We start from the raw sequence: 21,671 nt of genomic DNA on the forward strand, positions 1-21,671 counted from the left end.
AAGGGATTGTGGGGAGGGCATGAATTTGACCTTAGGTAGTCAGACTTTAAGATTTAACCAACCAGGGTCCTGTGGAGTGTTAGAGTGGACAGGGCCTTAGAAAGCAACTAATCTAGTACTTTTCCCATTACTTTTTTTTTTTTTTTTTTTTTACTGTAATGGAAGTCTCTTATCAAGTGAAACTTTATGTGGAAGTCAGTGATAAACTAGTTAGAGCAAAGCTGCTTTGGTCGAACTGAAAGAAAGCAGGGGACTCCCCGACACTTCTGACCCCATTGGGCATTTCCACCTGGTTTAACCGTTGGCCACTAATGTGTCCATGCTTCAGGGAGCCATCCAGCAGCAAATTATGACCAGGGCCAAGTCCTTGCCCTTGCCAGGCAGGAAAACCTGTATTATGGGAGAATTCTCCCATGTAACCTCCTGTCAAGCCTTATGCTCTGTTCTCCATGATCCAATACTTCCCAGACCAAATCCCACGTGAGTTCTCTTGGTTTTTTCCAAAATATGTTAGTCAATTTTTTTTTCATTGAGTAAACTGTGTTCTCCTGGAAAACCCCCTCTTGGGCTATAAAAAGTCCCTACTTACTTACTGGTCTGGAGGAATGAAGCACGGTGAGGGTGAATCCTGAGGAGGACAAGCATCTCCTTTCAAGGCATCCTCCCCAGGTCAGGCCTCTGAGTGGGCCCCAGGGATGGGAAGGCAGGTGGCCTCAACCCTAGGACGAGGGAAAGAGGCTGCTGCTGCCAGTCCAGAGTTTAGAAGAAGCTAGTTTCAAGCTTTTCCGACTCCTCTATCCAATCATTCTCATTCCAAGTCTTTCTTATCACGACCTGTGTTTTTGCACAGGAAACCTGTCACACCTATGCATCCAGTCTCCCTTTAGCTCTTTCACATCGGCATGATTTTCAATATAGACTACCCCATGGCCTCATAAAAAAAGAATCTCTTTAAATCTTCCTTGAAGGACCTTAGATTTTTCTGGTTCACTCTGAGCTGAGAATTAGCTAAACTGAGCCTATTGTCTTTGTTCTTGAGGATTTCCACAGCCAGCACCATAATCCTTTAAATTACCAATACCACATACCACTCAGTTGTTAGCTATTAGATCAGCAACTACTCCGCCTTCCACCTGTACCTCATCCTAATCTACCCAGGTGAGTCTTTTTCATTGCATTGCTTCAGCATGCCACAGGTTATTATCCTGTGCCACAAGGCATCATCCCTTTCCCATCAACAATAGCTCCTTGTTGCTGATTGTCTAGTGAGTGTTCAGAATCCCATCCTAAAGGTCTGCTTTCTAGAGCTATAACTGATACCAACTAGCTTAGTTTAGGTTTCCGCCAGATCACTGCCTGAGACATGACTTGTGTATATGTAGTTTATTTAGGAGTTGATTCCAGGAAAGGGAAGTGAACCACCAGGAAGAGAAAGGGCAAATAAAGTGTCATGTATCACATATGTAACATGATTGTTATTGTTACGTTATTGACATGGCAACTGTGGAAAACAAGGACCTCGGTCTCTCCAGGACCTCCAGAGGAGGATAAAAAGTACTTCCCTAAATTGTCCCCTGGAAGGACTAGAGGTAGAAACATTTCTTCACTAGTTCCCATGCCCCACTGGTTGAAGTGTGTCCCCAGGTCTATTAACTCCTCTGTACTTCTAACTGCACATGGAGTGTGGTCCAAACAAACTCACATCCATCTTGGGGCATCAGACGGGTCCTGGAGTGGCTGTGTCCGCTTGAGGCACATCTCCATCAGGATGAAGTGAGCTGGAGCAAGCGTGGACCTATTGTCCCGTAGCTGGAATCAGAGTTACGGCCAAGAGGGTGTGCAGCAGAGCTCCAGGGTGTGTCTGATACACACAGTGAGCGTTCCTCCCTCTGAGTGTCCTATCCCTTTATCAGCCACAGCAGTAGAATTATCTAGACTAACTGTATTTACATCTCTTTAGAAGTGCCTTCACAGAAATATAATTTAACATTATACTTCTAAGTTTTATCATGAGTTTTGCAATGAAAGGAACTTCTCTGAGCCTTGTAAAATAATATTATCACAAATATCATTATAATTTTAATGACCTGTACATATTAATCTGATATGACCCCACCCAAAAACTCCTCAGAAAATGTTCTACCCAGTCCTGTTCTGCATAAACCTGGGTAAGACAGTATGAAGGCCACCACCCACACCTTTTCCACAGTCTGACAATGCATGCGTTAGGTAACCACTTTGTGTATCCTCGCACAAACCATCACTCAGTACCTCCTGGGTCTCTGATCATTGGGCTTCCTCAGATTCCATGTTTGGGACTCTTCTCAGGCTCCACATTCTTCCTGCGTGATCTCCTAGCCCCAAGATTTCAACTTAATTATAAATGCACATTTCATCGTGTTTTTTATTTGAATTTTCTGTATGGCTAATGATATACAGCAACTGTCCATGTGTTTGTTGGCCAACTTTACATCTTCTTTGAAGAAATGTTTATTTCAGATCTCTTGCCCATTTTTTAAATTGGGTCACTTATCTTTTTATTGTTGAGTTGCAATAGTTCTTTATGTATTGGTCATTTCTTTATACACAAACTCTCTTTCAACCCCACACTCTGCCTGGCACACTCTTTTAAGTTCTAACCCCACTCACTTGGTCTCATCCTTAGGACTCCATCTGGGCTTCGTTTCTCATGGAATGTCCTACCCAACTCCCTCTAGATTGGTTTGGGAGATACCCGCGAGTTCTGTTCTTCTCTGTCATGACACTTACAAAAACGTACTTTTTTAAGTGCCCACAATGTGTCAGGCATAACTCCCACTTAATTCTCTCAACAAAGTCATGATTTAATACTATTAATCCCATTTTACAGATACTGACATCTGTACAAATTAATTAATTGAAATTAATATAAAATTAATCTGCAAATTAATTAATTGAAATTAATACAGAAAGGGAAACAATGAATTACAAAAAGCACAGGCTCTGCAATTAGATTTACTAGGTTCATATCCAAGCTCAGAAATCATACTAGAAAATCATACTAGAAAATTCATGTTTTGCTTTATTCAACTATCTATATTCTCACTCACTGTACGCCAGACACAGAAAAAAACTGTCTAATTTGCTCACCACTGAATTTCTAGACCAATTCCAATGCCTGCTGTATCATAGTTGTCTAATCAATTATTATTATATTAATGAATTAATGGCTCAAATAATCAGATCATGCCTCACTCCACTTAAAAACTTTTGGTATTTTTCTGTTAAAGAAGTCCACATTGTTTTTCAGGGTATTGGGGCCCTCCCCACTCCCCATCTGACTATAACAGCACCCCTTCCTCACATTCCCCTCTCTTAAACCACATGATTTCATTCTAGCAATACTCAACTTTTTATAACCTCAGACCTCATCAAGCAGTTTTATAGTATAAACCATAGCTTGAAATGTTTGTTTCTACCATTTTACCTAGAAAACTCATCCACTGGAGATCCAATAGTTTTTTACAGAAAAATTTCCCTGATATATCCAGTGTACCTCCTCTACACAAGTACCTTGGAATTCACTCCCTCCTCTCTGTATCAAAATATTATGGGACTTTGCATATATTTTTATTGTGGCATTACCAAACTGTACCGTAACCTAATATAGTAATGTCTCTGCTTTCCCTATTTGACTGTAAACTCTTTACTCATATTTTTTTTCTTTTTAATCAGAATGTGCCTTTTAGATGAAGTTATGCTATTGTTGAATTGTCAGGATTTTTTTTCTGATTAGTATATAAAATAATGGTGCATTTTATAATTTATGGTACCTTGAATCAGCAAAGTACAGTACCTAGTACTACAGTATAGGTGTTCAATAAGATATGCTCAATAAATATACCTACTACATAATAAATGTTTATCTTTTGAATAGTCTTGAGGCTTTTGTTTGGTACAGAGCTGTGCAAATTTTTTCTACTAATAAGTTACTATCTTTCTTTGCTTTTTTATGAGAGCTTTACTAGGTATTCTGTCACACTTTTTGCCCAAGTTATCTAGAAGCTCAGAGCTAACTCTTATAGCCAATTAAAGTAAACTAACTTGCTAATATTACACATTGTTCCAAGATACCACGTATGGAAACAAGAGAGATTATATTATTTTGATTATATGAACATGAAAAACACCAGCTCCCCTTGCTATAGGAGGGGCAGCCTGCTGTATTCAGGTTACAAGAGACAAGTGCTCTTTTCGGAGAATTAGGATATATAGGAAGAAGTTTAGTTTTAAAATGTAGAATTAATGGGCCTGGAAAAATATCCCAGGGAAGATAAAAGAATTCTAGAACGGATCCTTTAGTAGGATTCAATGGTTTTTCTGAAGCAAAGTATACATAATCTTCCCTATGCAACTTCTGTTAGCCAATTTATTCTGTTGTGCTATTTACTTCATAACATTTATGAAACGGATATTTATAGGGCATTTCCTATGTGCCAGGCACTGTGCTGGAAGGCAGGAGTATAGTGATAAGACAGATGAGATCCCTGTTCTCATAGCATTTATATTTTACTAACAGAGGCTGGTAATAAACAAATCAACAAGTAAACCCAATGCTCCAAAGAAATAAACAGTAATGCTCTAGAGAATATTTGAGGACACTATTTTAGATCATGTGGTCAGGAAGGTCTTTCTGAAAAAATGACATTGAGATCAGAATAACATTAAAAAAACACAGCCACTGCAAAATAGTCACTTGCTTCAAGTGCAGAGGCAAAAATAAGTTTGGTGGACTGAGTTAGGATTACAGTGTCAGAGGGGATGGTACACGTTTAGGGCAGGGTCTCAGTCAGCTTGTGCTGCTATAACAAATACAATAGATTAGGTAGTTTGAACAACAGACATTTATTTCTCACAGTTCTGGAAACTGAGAAGTCCAAGCTCGAGCTGCAGAACAATTTGGTTTCTGATAAATGGCCTCTTCTGGTTTAGAGACATCTTCTTGCTGTATCCTTACATGGTGGAAAATAGCAAGGTCTAGTCCTTCTCTTACATGGATACCACTGATGCTGTGGGGGCTCCCCTGCCATGATTTCATCTAAACCCAGGTAAGACCTACCTCCTAATACTGTCCCATTGGGCATTGGGGTTTCAACACATGAATTTTGAGAGGATGCAAACATGGGGTCCATAACAGGAAATGAGTAGGCAGGGACCAGGGCTTACAGGTCATGAGGATTGTACCTGTCAATTTGGGTTTTAAGTGCATTCAGAAGTTGTTTGAGGGTTTTAAGTAGAAGTATGAAGCAAATATATATACATACACATATAGATATACATGTACATATATGTTTTTCTGATTACCACAGAGAAAAATAATCTAAAGGGTCTAGCTAGAAGCTAGTTCCATAATCCTGGCAAGACAATGGCAGATGTTGGTGATAGAGTTAGAGATAGAAGGAAGCAGAAAGATTCCAGAGCCATTTGGGTCAAGATGCTATAGGAGTCAGGTATAGATTGGATATAGGAGGGTGAGAGAGAGAACAGAGTGGGGATGGTCCTCTGAGATATTGATCAAAGCTCCTGAAGAGATGGGGATGCTGTTAATACTAGAGAATAACACTGGGGAAAGAACAGGTGGTAAGGGGGATGGGAGTTGAGAATCAAGACTTCTTTACATGATAATTTGACTTTAAACCTTGCCTGGTTGTAATGGCAGAGAATACTGCTGCATGTTTACAATAGTAAAAGGGAAAAAAGCATTATTTTGTGAATTGCAACAGAGATATTGCCATATTATAATTCTTTGCACATACCTTAAGAAAGAACACAATATATTTGTCACTGACTGAAAATTGAGTTCATAATCCATAAAGCTTCATTCTATCTGTGGAATATATTTTTCATGCCTATTTAGAAAGTGTTCAAGAAAGATAAAATTATTGAGCAGTATTTTCTTACTCATAAATTTATTTTAAATCTTAGAGGTATCAAAATATTCTCTATGGAAGAATTGGGGTAAAATGTGACACTATTAACAAATGAACAAATATAGAAACCAATTTTAAAAGCATATTCACTTATATTTTCATATTTAAAAATAGCAGAATTATAATTCCTTAAAAGGTCATGTTAAATTCCTCCCCACAACTAAGCTGAATGGATGGCACAAAGAACAAATCCAAATCCAAAATTTTGATGATATTTCAACCAAAAAAAAGGAAAATCTAACTTGATGACTGCTAAAAAACACAGCTTCAGTGTGAAAGCCTTTGTTTTCACAATGCTGGGTGGTCTGCTGTGGAACATTTGACCCACAGAATAGGCTCTGAAACATGGTTTATCTGAACAAATAGAAGAATTACATTTAGAAGTGGGAATGGCACATAACAACCAAAATCAAATGAATAAGGTAAAAGGATGAAAGTGGATTTGATTTGGAGGAGCAAACTCAAAGAGTACTAGTTGGTTTATCTTTGTGTGCTTAGGAGTAAAATTTTTAAAAGTTTCTCTGAAGACCTTGATATTTCTCTTGCTTGAAAGGCACACTGAAAATTTGAGCACAGGAGGGAATCGATGAATCTATGAACAGATCATGGAAACACAGACAAACACGCAGAGTGTGATGGGGAAGTGCAGGAAAACTGCCATGAAAGAGATGGAGGGAATGCAGCAGATGGGGCTATAATTGACTATAAACTTGGATCTTTTCCTATGTGTCCCCCTAGTGCTCTTCCAAAGGAATAAAGGCCTTCATAGGCACAGCGCACTGCAATTTGAACCAAATATGATGACAAGGTTAAAATATTGCAAATCCAATATCTTATTCAGGCCTTCTCAACAAAGTGCTAGGATGTTTACACTCTCTCAGTCCCATGTGTCTGGCAGGATTTTATTTTTGAAGGAAAATCTGAATACATGGTGTCCCAGGGTAGTACACTGCTAAAGGACACTGTGAAGATAATCTAAAATTGGGACTCTCCAGCTTGCAAGTCAAATTACTTTTATATGTGCTGACTAGCAGCAGCTACATCTTCTAAGTAAAACAGATAAAGAGAACTTCAAGAATACAGGACATTAATATTAGCTACTGAGAAAAACTTCTAATCATTGAACAGTTAAAATGCCCTTGTGATTTTGTTTGAATAGCATTCTTTTCCCTTCAGCTGTGTCTCATGGCTTTTTTAGAGATAAGAAGTGCTGTACAACGTTCATATAAAAGCAATTGTTACCCTTTCTTTTATGTCAATGGTTTGTTTTACTCATCAAGTAATTGTGAATTCCTTGTTGAGAAATGCTGAAACCTGTGGTTATATAAACAAAAGAGAGATAAAAAGGACTATTAAGCAATGTGTCAAGAGCTATCAGTATGTTTGTTTGTTTTAGCAACCCTAAAATGTAAACATTTATGTATTATATTTTACCAAGAGATTGTCCAGAAGAGGCAACAATATTTATACAGCACATTTGGAAATGGACAAATGCAGACACAAAAAGTCAGTATAGCAGCATCAAATCTACCAATCACTAAACAAGCAAAATATATGTATAAAATATATATTCCAATATTTGTTCAAATTACGGCCTAGAGAAATTTAAAGAATTTAGAAAAAGTTGAGAGCCTAGGAGTCCCTTTATGCCAATGCCACCAGGCTGCCAGTAACATGTTCACCACATGAAAACATATGAAGCAAGAAATTCCCACCATTGCATGCTTGGAACTTTCTTGGGTTTAAGCTGAAATTGACTATGACCTAAACATATTTTGGATGACTTACTGTTCCCATTTCCTTTATCTTGTTGACAAGGTACTGGTAACATAAATGTGGAGACATGAAAAGTCAGCAAACTGAGAGCTAGTAAGTATTCCTTTATCCCCAACAGCCAACAGAGGAATATAAAACCTAAGACTATTTATATAGACATAAAACTGTTGCAAAATAAAATGCTACACCATTTAGGTATAAAATCAATGAAATCATGCAAAATCATTCTTTCCCTTTTATTATCAAAAAGTTGTCTTTTCATTAGGAATTGGAACACTTGAGGCTTTGCTAAGTCTCAAGTCCTTACCTCTAAGAAAATCAGATTATTATATAAGTAACATCAGATCCTGCAGCTTAACTTAAATTTTTAGAAAGGGTTTTAACAGCATCCAAGTTAAAGTGAAGAAATCTATCAAGAATAACTCATACCACTTCTTAAGAAACAAAAGAATGATTAGATAAAATATTACAAGAGTAATCAGAAACCAATATGGATTTATAAAAATATTTTGTAACATAAAAGACTGTAACACAAAACTGAAACATAAAGGGACATGATCCTAATGTAAGTAAGAGTCATGGAAGGTCTTATACATTTTTTTAAGAAAATTTGAGATAGCATCTCTTCATACTCTATAAAATTTAGTATAATTTCTGTGAAATAAGATTTCTATGAAATAAGAACTCTTACTCTGTTATTATCATTTGACTTGGGAAAATTATTTCATTTCTCTGTGGAAGATTATAATTTCCAAAAATGGCAATAGCAACGTTACTGATTTCACACGCTCTTTCAGAACCTTACTGCACCTTATCAAGAGTTAAAGCCTGTTACACCTCTCCTCCTTGAAACTGGGTATGTATGCCTTTGTGGTTGCTTCAGTGAATATAATGTGGTAGAGATGGTGCTGCATGACCTGCAAGGCTAGGTCAAGACAGGTGATAATGGTTTCATCCAGGCTCACTCTCGTAAGGGACACTCACTCTCAGGACCCAGCCACCAAGTCTGAGGAAGCCCAGGCCACATGCAGAGGCTCCTTGTAGGTCTTCCAGCCGATGGGTGGGAATAAGTCTTCAAATGATTCCAGCCTCGATCCTTCAAATCATCCCAACTAACAAGGGAAACTGAGATGGGTACCCCTGTTGAACCCTATCCAAATGCAGATAAATGAGCAGAGTCAATGGACTTGATTTTTTTTAATCACTAGGTTTTGGGGTGCTTAGTTATGCAGCAATAGATAACTGAACACCTCTAAGTCTTGGTTTCCCTTTCTAATGAAAATAATAATAATATCAGTCTCTAAGGCTGTCTTAAGAACTAAATAAGATTATGCATGTAATCATTTAGCATAGTATTTGGCACATAGAAGGCACAGTAAATGTGAACTGTTAAAGATGGGATGAGAAAATAGATCATTAGGGAGAAAAACTATCTGAGAGGCAAGCAGGAATTTATATAAAGAGCCAGATGAGATAAAGAAGTGCATTGAAATGAAAAATGTTGAACAGCAAAATGGACAATATCGGTAATGGAAATTTTCTTGTAAAGGAAAGTCACAAGAAAACCTTCCAGGATTCAAAGAAAAATGAAGAGAAATAACACAATTACTGAAAAGATAAAGGAGAGGCTATGATGATGACATGGGCAACTGCTGTTCCAAAGGAGACTGAAGCAGGTACACAATGCGAATGTATCTCTAAACACACACGAAAATACAAAAAGAAACCTTTTTTAAACTAAAAAGACACCTAACTCTAAAAACTCATGATTTCCCAGGTAAAAGTAAAATTGAGCTATCTGAAAATATACAAAGTCTTGAACATCAATGAAAAAAAGAATAAACATAGAGGCAGGAGAAAGCTTTACTTAAAAATTAAAATAGTTTTGCTGAAGGCCAATCTTTTGTCACGTGTTCTTGGTGTTATATCTAAAGTTCATGGCCTTAAAACCTAGATTACAACATTTTCTCTTATATTTTCTTCTCAGAGATTTTCTGGTTTTATCTCTATAAATTGGTAAAAGTTGCATTTAAAAAATTTCGAATTCCCCAACAGAATCTACAAAAACCTAGGTTAAACATCACACATAATGATGAAATATTGGAAACTTTCTCCTGAGATTGGGAATGAGAAACTATCACTAATATTCTATAATATCACTAATACAGAATATTGTACTAGAGGTTTTAACCAGTTGAACAAAGCAAAAAATACATAAATAAAACACAAAAATAAAATGTATAAAGATCAGAAAGGAAAAAAAAACTCTCATTATTTGCAGATGACATGATTGTATACTGATAAAATCCAAAATAATACATAGATAATTAAAATTAAATGAGTTTAACAAATTCACTTATACATGACAATCACAAAACAATCTATGGTGTTTTCTATATACCATAAATAAGCAACTTGGAAATTTAAATTTTAAGATGTTACTATTTCTAAAAGCAGGAAAAACACCAATATCTAGTAATAAACCTAATGAAAGATGTGCAAGACCTTTACACAGAAATATATAAAACGGTATTAAGAGAAACTAAATAAGACTTGAATAAATGGAGAAATACATTATGTGAGTGGATTGGAATACTGAATAAAATAAATGTCAGAATTCCCCAAAATGATACATACATTCAATATAAAACCAAAGTTGCAGGATGTGCCTGACAGAAATTGGCAAGCTGATTCTATAATTTAAATGGAAATGGAAAGACCCAAAAATAATGAAGAAAATGTTCAAGAAGTGAGGAGGCCTACAGTCTCTGATATCAAAACACTATAAAGTTATAGTAATTAAGACAGTGCAGTAGTGTTGCCAGAACAAAGACTGATGGAAACCAAATAGAGATCCTAGAAAAATTGACACACACATACATGGGTGCTTCATTTTTTACAAGGATGGTACTACATAGTTGCAACAAAGGACAGTTTTTACAATAGATGGGCTGAGTCAACTGATTATCCGTGTTGGGAAAAAGTGAAATTGGACTTCTATCTTACACTACACATGATAACCAATTCTAGAGGAAGTTTAGAATTAAATGTGAAAAGTAAACCAAGAAACTACTAGCAGGTAATATAAGAGAATATCTTCATGAGCATAGGTAGGAAAAGATGTCTCAACACTAACAATTAAGATATTAGCAACACATATAACAAACACAGGGTTAAGATTCTTATCATTTAAATTCCTTTAAAAAAATTAATCATACAAAATAAAAATTTACCACGCCACCAAAAAATGATCAGAAAACACAAATAGATGAGCTATATGAGATTATTTACAGTCAATGAATATACTGGTATGTGTTCAATTTCACTAGAGAGTAAAGATAAAGATAAATTAAATTTTTTAACCTAGCAGATAGGCAAAGATGAAAATAAGAAGAGCTAAAGTTTAGTGTTAGCCAAGATTTGAGCTCTTTCATAAACTCCTTGGTGGAAATTTAAATTGGACAAGTTTTCCAGAGACTATTTGGCAAAATATCTCAAAATCCCTAGAAAATATACACATCTTTTGACCACTTCTGGAAATTTATCCTAAAGAAAACGTTGAACTTTGCAGAAATAGATTTTCATCATTGCAATTCTTATTTAATAATAAATGAAGAGAAAAAAGTCTAATAGGGGATTGGTTAAATATATTATGAAAATCCACATAGTAAGACCCTGTCATTATTATAAATAATAATTTGATTAAGGATCACCACCTAAGACATCCACAATGTCAAGGTGTAACAAATGAGCGAAGAGGTTCTTTGACAAACTAACAGCACACGCCCCTTCTGGAGCTGGCAGCTCCTATCAACTGATGCCAAATAAGAAGTGGGAGGTGTGAGCAGTGTCTAGTGTTGTCAGAATTTCCAGTATTTTAAAAGATGTACAAAACTGGATATTTTATGTGAAATCTCCTGATTTTTAAAAGGTTTCTATGGTTTAAAATTTTTTGGAAAAGATTCAGTGGCCAAATAAAATACGTCATTTGTGGACTAGATTCAATTCAAAGGCTGAGCATTCCAATGTACACAGATTTTTATTGACATAAAAAGATATCCATTATGTATTGTTTTTATTGTTGTAAAAAGCCAGTAATAAAACAATTTATATAATGTGATCTCATTTTTGTTAAAAATGAAAGTTTATTTACATGTATGTAAAAGACAGTATGTAAAATAAATACAAACTAAACAGTGTATACATATACACGGTGTATATGCACACTAAACAGTGCCTGAAAGGTTCTAAATGTTAATAGTGGATGATTTTTATTTTTACATATTTCTGTACTTTTGCATTTTCATATTGACCATCAATATTTTATTATCACAAAATATGATAAAACCTCTTTTCATTTGTTAAAGGAGTTAATAGTCTAGTTTAAAATTCTGATAATCCAACTGAAAATCAAAGCACTGAATAAAATACTTGCACACAATATCAGACAAACCAGAACTCAAAGTCAGTTCTTCCATTTACTAGGTTAGTAGCCTTGGGCTTTCTCACTTATGAAATGTCAGTGATAATACCTACCTACTCTGCCTCAAACCCCCTTGGTAGTGTAAAAATTAATAAGTAAAAATGGAATTTATATCTACCACGCTACTTTCCTAGAGCCACCAAAAGCCAAGTGGATAGAAGGGGGCTTTTTCTACTGCAGTTCAAGTGCAGAAAGGAGGCAAGACCCTTACAGAATAATAAGGTGAAAGTTTTGTTTGTTGGTTTTTGCTGTTCCATCCAGAGGCAAGACCGCCACTGTGACCTTTTCCCTCAGGCCCGCTCCCCTCCCCTTGCCCACCGCCTCACTCCCTGTCTAGCAGCAATACCAATGCAAAGGAGCAGAGAATGGCTGGACATCCCACTGCAAGAAGCAGCATGGGAGGAAGTGGAAGCAACACCATGTTCTCAAGAATAGTGGATTTTTTAAAATTCAATTTACTTAAACTAAAACAACAACAACAGTTCAGGAATATTTGGGTAGGCCCTAAGTATGACTGAAGCTCCCAGGCAAATGGAATGAACTAGGGAAGCCACTTTCAACGTTCAGGTTAAGAAATGAATAAATATTCTTCAAGAGTTTGCCACCCTTGATCTTCTCCTCCCATCTCTCTGTATCACCAGTAAAGGCAAAGATTTCCTCACATGGGAATCAGGGAGGTGTAGATGTCCACAAGTGAAACCAACCTGTGGCTAATGTAAAATGGGTTTTGTTTCTATATCACCTCTTCTTTATCAAGAGGGATTAGATACAAGTATTCCACTATTCCGTCTACCATGCAGGTTAAGTATAATGGAAGGTAATGAAGTTTTTTCAGGCTTATTACAGCACCATTGGAAACCTACCTTAGAATGAGCTCATGTACCTTCCCAAGTGCCCAGCTGTAAACTCAAGGAGAAATGTCATCATATCTGGTCCATGGAAATATCCCTTTAAGCTATTTTGGATATAATATCCCATTTTCATTATCTTTCCTTTTCAATTAATTCACAATAAAGGAAAACACTAAAAGTGTTGTTTCATATCTTTACTGTTTCAGTAATGTGCAACATGAACATAACAGTGTTAAGAAGTCAGAAATAACTTAACACAGTAGCTATAGAAGATATTTATATTTGCAAAATTTCAACAATTACCTTCCCTAGATTTCCCCTAATTAGCATATTTGTTAATCAAATTAATTAAGAAGCTTTTCAAAATAAAAGCAATGTTGTAAATAAATATATTTTCATAACCATAGAACATTTAGTTCTCCGGGAGGTAACAAACATATAACACTCAAGTACTTTATGAAGATATTAGGGTAAAAATGATCTGGATGCAATTAAGTGTACTAGTAGCCATCTGCCTCTTCTGTGTGCATGTTTTCTGCATGTGTTAAAATTATATCATAGATATTTTTGTGATCTGTTAGTTCTTAAATCATCATGAAGATGTTATCTGACCCACAGAATTTATATCAGCTCAACATGACGATATGGTATTGTTTAAACAATGTCTAAATTTAAATTTAGTACTTTAAATTCAATCCAAGCCAAGACCTCCTAGCTGCCCATGTCTGTTATAGAAAATGAATGCCACATTCCCAGTTTGGAAGAATACTTCCCTACAAATCTCAGACTTGAAATGTTAGAACTGAATAATATTGTCACGTCAAACTTGTAATTACAACAGATCCAGATCTTTCACTGTGTTTCAGAGTACCACACAGATGAGTATAAATTTAGTTATGATCAGCTTTTCCACTGAAATCTTATCTTTAGTGAATAACTACAGAAAACTTTCTAAAATTTATTTTTTTGATAAATATTTTAAAGAGGTCACTAACTGAAGAAATGACTTTGCTGATCTTTCTAGAATTCTGATCATTTGTTTCTCTTTCATTTACTTTTATTTCTACTATGATTCTTAGGAATTTTTCTAATCTATATTAAATCTATTAAAACATCTATGCCTTGGCAAATTTGTCTTCCTTCAATAATAAGCTATGTTAAGATCTCTAAATTAAATGACAAAGGTAAGAAGCAAAATTAAACAGCAACAGGTTATAGTAGGTGCTCTGTAGAATCTCAGATTAACAAATTTGTCCCCAAATGATAAAGTAATAACTTACAAAATGAATAATGCAACACAGAATAGATTTTAATAAGATTTCGATATCTCTCAATCTCTCTCAACTTCACTGCTTTTTTTTCTGTGTTCTCTCCTACTCTCTCCCCCTCTCTCTCACACATACACACACACTTCCACCCACATCCATACACAGGTGTGTACACACATCTCAGAATGTAAAACACGGCTACTAAAGGTTTTAACTTAGATAAATTAACTATGTTAAAATTCTGACATAGTGAAAAATATCAGTTTATATCCAACACCCTATAGAGGGTGTCTTTTTGTGAACTTCTAAAACGCTTAAAGAAAGAAAACCTGAAAGAAAAACCAGAGTCCTTGCCGGGCAGGACAGGTGCAGATGTCGGCGCTGCTCAGGGTCCCAGCCTCCCGTTCTCCTCGCCACTCTCCTTCTCCTCGATGGCTTCCAGGCTGCGCTTGCTCTTGGCCTCGGCGCCGGTGCTGGGGGCTTTACTGAGTCCACAAGACAAGCATGCCAGCTGGATCTGCTTCATGTTTTCTAGAGCTTCATTTTTGGCACTCTTCAACAGATCTCCTTGGCCCTACAAACAGATAGAAATATACACTGAAGAAGGAAGTTACGGGCCGGGCATATCCTGAGTAGCATCACTCGCCGCCCGTACCACTTAGGGAGAAAGCAGACCTAGACCCGAGAGCCACTTCTCCAGGGTTCAGCCCGAGGCACTTTCCAGCATCACTGAGGGTCTTTGCTCGGTTGCTGGAAGCCCTTTGAGATTCCAGTCGTGGGGAACAACCTCAGGGGACCCTCTTCCAAATGTACCAAGGACAGTCGTCCTTCCATCACAAGGTCTGAGACTTTGCACACCACTGCAACTCATGTCCCGTCCCCGCCCAGCATTCCTAAGCTCGGAATGAATGAAGAAAGAAGCTTTTCCTTCAAGAACTGCAAATTAAACCAGCCCCTCGGTGTACAAGAGCTTACCAACCAAATATCTTCTGTAAAGTAAATCACGCACCCTGATGCTTGGCGGGCAGGCTTTTTGTATACTGGGTTATCTCTGTAATCTGCCTTTTGATAAGTTGTTACCCACATTCCTGCTACATTTCCATCATCCTGAGGACAAAGTTCCCATCTGGCTAATGGAGAAAGAAAGGCTCCTGAAGTTAAGTATGTCAATGAAAACCAAAAGCAAATGGGGATTACAGGAACATGTTAGCTGTCAGTTATGTCAGTGCCTGAGAAACATCTTTTCCCATTGTTTTAATTTATGTTAGTTCATCATTAAAGTGATCAAGTGCAGACGCTGACTCGAACCTGAAGGACCAAGTGTGGGGAAGCCAGAACATGCTTCCGTAGGGTAGGGGACAAAAGAGGAAGTAGTTCCTTCTCTCTCTCCTTGCCAGTCCCAGAGCATCGCTCAGGAGTGCGACCCTGGAGCTGTGAAGATGATCTGGGAGGATATGGCACTCGCCCTGGTTGCTGGAGGATTCCTCTGCAAAGCAGAGACTCAGAGAAAGGATAAGTCACCCATTTTATGCAAGGACTCCGTGATACACTCTTTTATCTCTTTAATTTGATTAATGCTTTTCCCTTAGGGTATATGAGGAAGCTTGTAATAAAAATGCCTTGCTCTGCTTCCGTCCTTAGAATCTACTGAGGCACTTGCCAACCTATCCTACATAGTAACAGCTAAATCCTTCTGATAATACTCTTTAAATGGGATAAATAAGTAGGATTTTGCCTATTATTTTTATTAAAGTGAAATTACCCCGATTGCCTCAATCATGGAATAGGATTTTAGAAGTAGACTCTGAAGTTTTAGAGTCTAGCCTTCTCATGAGGAGAAAAGAAGCTGAGGCTGGTGAGATTAAATGACTGACCCAGGGTCACCACTGATCAGTGACTGAGCTGCAACCAGGTCTTCTGTCTTAGCTCGGTGCCCTATTCCACACCATGTTTATAATTTAGACTAAGACTGAAAACGAGAGACTGAACACTATCAGTTAGAGGTGAATTTTCTAAGGGAAAAATATTCACTACACCAGCAGAATGTGGGGAGGTAGTTCTTAAGAATGTGACATAATGAGTCTCCTCTGGACACTGATAAATGAAGCCACACACACTTTGAAAAATGCAATTCTAGGTAATAAGACTACAAGAAAGAAAGTGCCTGTATGATACGTATGTTCATTCATGCAATTGTCACTACATCCCCATGAGATAGGCACTTTCGTTAATCTCAGCCTGTGGATGAAAAAACTAGGCCCAGAGCCATCACCTTCCCTGGAGTCATGCAGCTGCTACACAGTGGAGCTGGGGTTTATATAAAGCCCAGCAGTAGGCTCCAGAGTCTGCAGTGTTAACCACTACATGATATGGCATGTCTTCAGGGCAAATGGTGAACTCTCGACAAAGCAAATTAAGCCTCCTATTCATCGTTACCCATGGAAACAACATGGATAAAAAGAAAATCATTGCCCATGTGGCACAGTCTGACAGAACTCAGAGGTGGGAACTAGAGAGGTAGGAAATAGGGTACAGCAAGAACACCCTGGCAAGGACAAACATCAGAGTATCTTAGCTTTATTTTTAGCTCCAGCTATTTCTCCCTGAGCCATTTTCTCTTCTGTTAAAACAAAATACCCTTCCACCTTCCTCACAGTTCCAAAGTGTAAAGAAAATATATTGAAAAACTGTTTGCGATTTAAATAATCACGAGTAAACTATGCTTTAGGTGACATGAAAAGCAGTTAACAAGGTCTACTACTATAATAAGTATCTTGATACTGTGCATATTTTAATATAAATTTTTCTAACTGGTTTAAAATGCATCTGTAAGAATCTGTTTACAGAGGTGTGTATAGTGCTACTGTATTTACAAATGGAGAGAGTCCTTTAAAAAGGCAAACTGTAATAATAGATTATATCCACACTCATTTTCAGAGCACTGCTTTTAAGCGCTCCCTTTTCTTTTAATTCGGAAATTTTCATCAAGCATTTTAAAAGCAAGACAAAAGCAAAATTGGCATCTTTCCTAATTGCAAGAGAACAGTGAAGCACGCAAAAATATCAAGCTTGATACTACTAATGCCTAATGCTCTCACATCCCTTTTCCTGCAGCAGGTCATAAAACATATCTATTAATCAGCCAGAATGTCATCTCATCAGTTCTGAGAGGGGGCACCAGGCCTAAATGCAAGACAGTGCCAGTTCTAGTACATAGAAGTCAGTTTCTCTAGAAAACAATGGCCAGTTGGGAAAAACAGTTTGTGCCAGGGCACAAAGTCACAACTACATCATCTCCTGACAACCAGGAGACAACACAATCTTGGCTGACAATCAGACATAAAAAAATAGAAAGAGAAATTACACTGTTAACTGATAGAAGAAAAAATGAAAGACTAAGTTATGAAAAGTTTATGGTGAAACATTTATGTAAAGATTTTGTTTTCAATTTTTTTAAGAAGGAGGAATAGAGATCATCTTTCTGTTCCACAGTTCATGGAGTCAATTCCATGAGTTGTCCTGATTAACGTATGAGAAACAGACAAGATCATTCGGGACAAAATTGTAGAGAGAGTGAAGTTTATTGCTAACAACCCCCATCCTGGCATGTTTAGTGCTGACTTATTCCCATTTATGTGCAGGGATTTCCCTTGACCAACTAGCATCCCTCTCTTTACTCTGTTACACTCCCTCCCAAACTCCTAAGTAGCCCACTTATAGTGTATCATTTCCTGCAAGATGTGTTAGGTATTCAGATTAGCTAAGCCATTTAAAAATATCAGGGTGTAGTATGTATTGAAGGAGTATTGTAACAGGGCATTCTAAAGAATATACCAAAAAATTCTCCTCAGACAGAGGGCTTGGGAGGGGAGGGGAAAGAAGAGAAGCCTGGGACAATTCATTTTACTTGGTGGCATATATATTAAAACACCTCACCTCCTGGATACCAAAATCTGGGATTGTTGTGGCCTGGAATGCAAAATTAACATGCAATTAGATCACTGAACACTCAGCTGGAAAGAAGTCAAGCTGCTGCTGACATGTCACTAGACTGGTAATCTCATGGAGTCCGGAGGTTCTGCTGGTACTAGGAATACTCGAGGAAAAATAAACGAGAAGGCCTGAGTAATGGGGTGCGTCTCAGTCAGGCTGAGGTGGATGGGACAAATGGGACTTTTCAAAAGTCTTAAAAGCAATAGCTACCAATTCAGCCTCCAGTTATTTGGCTTCTGAATGTAAGAATTCATGAAAAACCCAACACATTCAAAAAGTAACACCTGGAATCATAAAAAAACCATCAAGAGATAACTATAGAGACATTGAATCTACAATTAGAGGTGATTAATGAATTTTTTAAAAAGAGACATTAAGCATTCATAATCAAATCCTTCCAACTGCATTAAGTTGCAACTAAAATACATTATCTAGAAATCAAGAAATATCTGATGCAATTTAAATTATAAATGGGCCTGCTGTACAATACCACAATTTTTATTATTACTAACAAATGTACTTGCGACAATAAAATGCTATCACAACACTAAACAAAAGCTAATATTTATCGAACATTTAATATACTAAGTGCAAACCAGTTTCCACATATCATAACCATAAAGGGGGCAAGAATTCTAAATATGTTATCTGTGAGTTTTATATTTGTAAATTATCTACCAGTAATATATTTTATAGCCGACCAAAAGACATTTGGGATTTGTTATTCTTGTTCTTACTAACTAATGCAGTTCTCCCCGACTGTTTGAAAAAGTTTGGGCTAAATCTGGCAGAGTAAATTACAAAAGGCATCCATGGATCCTCCACACCCATTTTTCCCAAGAACTGCCCTATTCCTTGTGATGTTAGTGCACGAAAGGGCAGGAGGACATCATTACCAGTGCCCTTGTCATGTGTGAACAGAATGCACGGGTTGTCTCAGAGCACACCACAAATATTTAAAATGGCTAATTAGGGCTCTGAGAATGGAGAGACCCTCACATATACATAACTACACACATAAACAAATGCAGCTCTGTCTGCAGGCAGACATGGGTGTTTTTCAGTACATGGTCAGTGGCTTACTGATTGCCCTGAAATTCTTTTCATGTTAGAGTCTACGCCCACTGCTAGAGTCACCCATGATCCATGAGCAGATCCAAATGGATAAGACTGCCGTATAAGTCGACTACAGACAATATGGTAGAATTAGCAGCTCTTTATTTGTGCCAGTTACTATTTGGTGGACAAGACAATACTGTGGTGCCCTACTACCATCTTACTAGTTCAAAAATCAGGCTTATTAGGAATCTTTGTATTACCTAAAGAGGCTAAATGTTTTGCTTCAAAAAGGTATTATGATGTTCCTCATTTGGAAAATTAAACTAGCAGATCAAAAATGTGTTGATGTCATAACAGATATATTTCTCTTGACATTACATTTCTGGAATATTGGGTAAAACCATACAAAGATGGTCTGGAATTCTTGCTCTCCAGAATGAAAGCCCAGTCATGTAGGGAATGTATACAAGATGTTAACAAGAGGGCAGAAGGCACAAAGGTGTAGCCATTAGGGGACTGTGTACAAGATATTTTAATTGCACAAAAATAGAAGTTTCCATTGCACTTAGTTCAACAATCAGATTTATTATTTTTCAGCACATTGGCAACCAAATATTTCAACTGCCACTCACCACTTAAAAAGTTGAATTTTTACTCAATGAACACTCAAAAAATAAGGGTAAACAATTTTAGAGTATTTATGGTCTAAAAATATTGGCTTAATGAAGCTTTTTATATTACTCTTCTTCTGAAACTCTGAACTCAAAAAAATTAAACACTGCTTTCAAATCTTTTACATAATGCAATTACATTATTTTATTTTTATGGGAACAGAAAGGGAATTACATTGGACATGTTCACCTAAGCCATTAGATTTCATACTTTCACATTAAGTTCAGTTTTTAAGATTAGTTTTGTGACTAATACATTTTAATATTGGTCATAAACTCCATTAATCAAATGTTTCTGAAGACTATGGAAACAGAATATAAATAAGTCTTTTTAACACCTGAGAACCAAATTCTGAAGGAAGAATAATTTAAAAGTATAGAAGATATTTCAAAGAAATTTTAAGAATAATTTAATATCAATGAAAAGACAACATTGCAAAATAAAGCAGAATGACATGTTTAATAAGTACAATCATATAAAAAGTATAAAAAATTGAAGTCATTCTCTGTTAAATTCAACATAATGAAAATTTATGTGGAAGTTAAATTTGAAAGTATATATATCATTTTGTTCTGCTAAGTAAGAGTTCTGAAAATTTTTTTCAATTTTTTAAGACAATTGAAGACAGTTACAATGTTTTAACTTTACAGGTGAAGAAATGGACTCAAGAAAGCTAAATAAATATATTGCCCAGGTTCACACAGGAAATAAGTGTGAATGAAATGTTTAATAATGCCTGCTTCCCAGGCCAATAGATGCTTTTCTTTCCCTGTATTACTTTTCTTTGCATTTAGGTACATTACATGATATGTTGCATATGTCATCTAATAGATCTTAGAAATGTAAAGAAGAAAAATTATAGTTTAAGACCAGTTTGGTTTAAAAAAAGAAAAAAATGCTTTGATACAACCCCATGTATATCCCAAACATAAATACTACCTTTGTGCTAATACTTTGATGTCTGATTTTTTTTACCTTCAATGTGGGTACAGAGTTTGGAAGAATTTAGTAATTTTAATCTGAGCCAAATTTTCAGAAATCTGAAATAAAACGGCAATAATAGAAGACTCAGAAATGGGAGAAGTATGGAAAAAATGGTTCATTTTAAAGATATCATCGTAAGACCTAACTGATCAGATCCAAAAAAAGGAGATTATAAAAGAATCAAGTTCATCACAGGCACAAGCTATACATTTTGAAGAATGCTGTAAATGTGAGAACCCATCAGTTAGCTCCCAGATCCCCGGGAAACTGGTTCTCCTTGCTGTATCCCAGAACCCCTAAAAACTTCCACATAGTTGGTGGTCCAGGATGGCAGCATGCACAAACTGAGAAGCAAAACCAGAACTCCGGGAGTGATGAAGGAACAGATGAGTCGAAGGATTCCACATTTCTTATAACAATATTTCAAGAAACAATTTGGCCCAGAGGCTTTGAATTGTAACCACATTGCTATTCTATAGGTGAACTTAGCAGTGCAACCTCCACTGTCAGACTATCTGGATTCAAATCCTGGCTCCAACACTCACTAGCTTATTGACCTTGGGCAAGATCACTCGGTGCCTCAGTTTCCTAAAATGCCTATAATGATTGTACCCAT

General features: G+C 36.6%; 1 protein-coding gene across 2 annotated transcripts in view; it reads right to left on the reverse strand.

The window, feature by feature from the left end:
- Window positions 1-10,256: 10,256 nt before the first annotated feature.
- The window catches only part of PLCL1 (phospholipase C like 1 (inactive)), a 331,823-nt gene continuing 320,408 nt past the window's right edge, over window positions 10,257-21,671 (reverse strand). Inside the window, exons 6-7 of one of the 2 annotated variants that reach the window (XM_036900516.2) lie at window positions 18,284-18,316; window positions 10,257-14,921 (exon numbers count right to left, since the gene is read on the reverse strand). In XM_036900516.2, the coding sequence (XP_036756411.2) occupies window positions 14,733-14,921; window positions 18,284-18,316 (222 nt within the window). In that variant the 3' untranslated portion in view covers window positions 10,257-14,732. The remainder of the gene's footprint in view (window positions 14,922-18,283; window positions 18,317-21,671) is intronic. The other variant, XM_036900517.2, reaches the window with a different exon arrangement.

This window comes from Manis pentadactyla, chromosome 6, assembly GCF_030020395.1.
Source record: "Manis pentadactyla isolate mManPen7 chromosome 6, mManPen7.hap1, whole genome shotgun sequence".
NCBI classification, from domain to species: Eukaryota; Metazoa; Chordata; class Mammalia; order Pholidota; family Manidae; genus Manis; species Manis pentadactyla.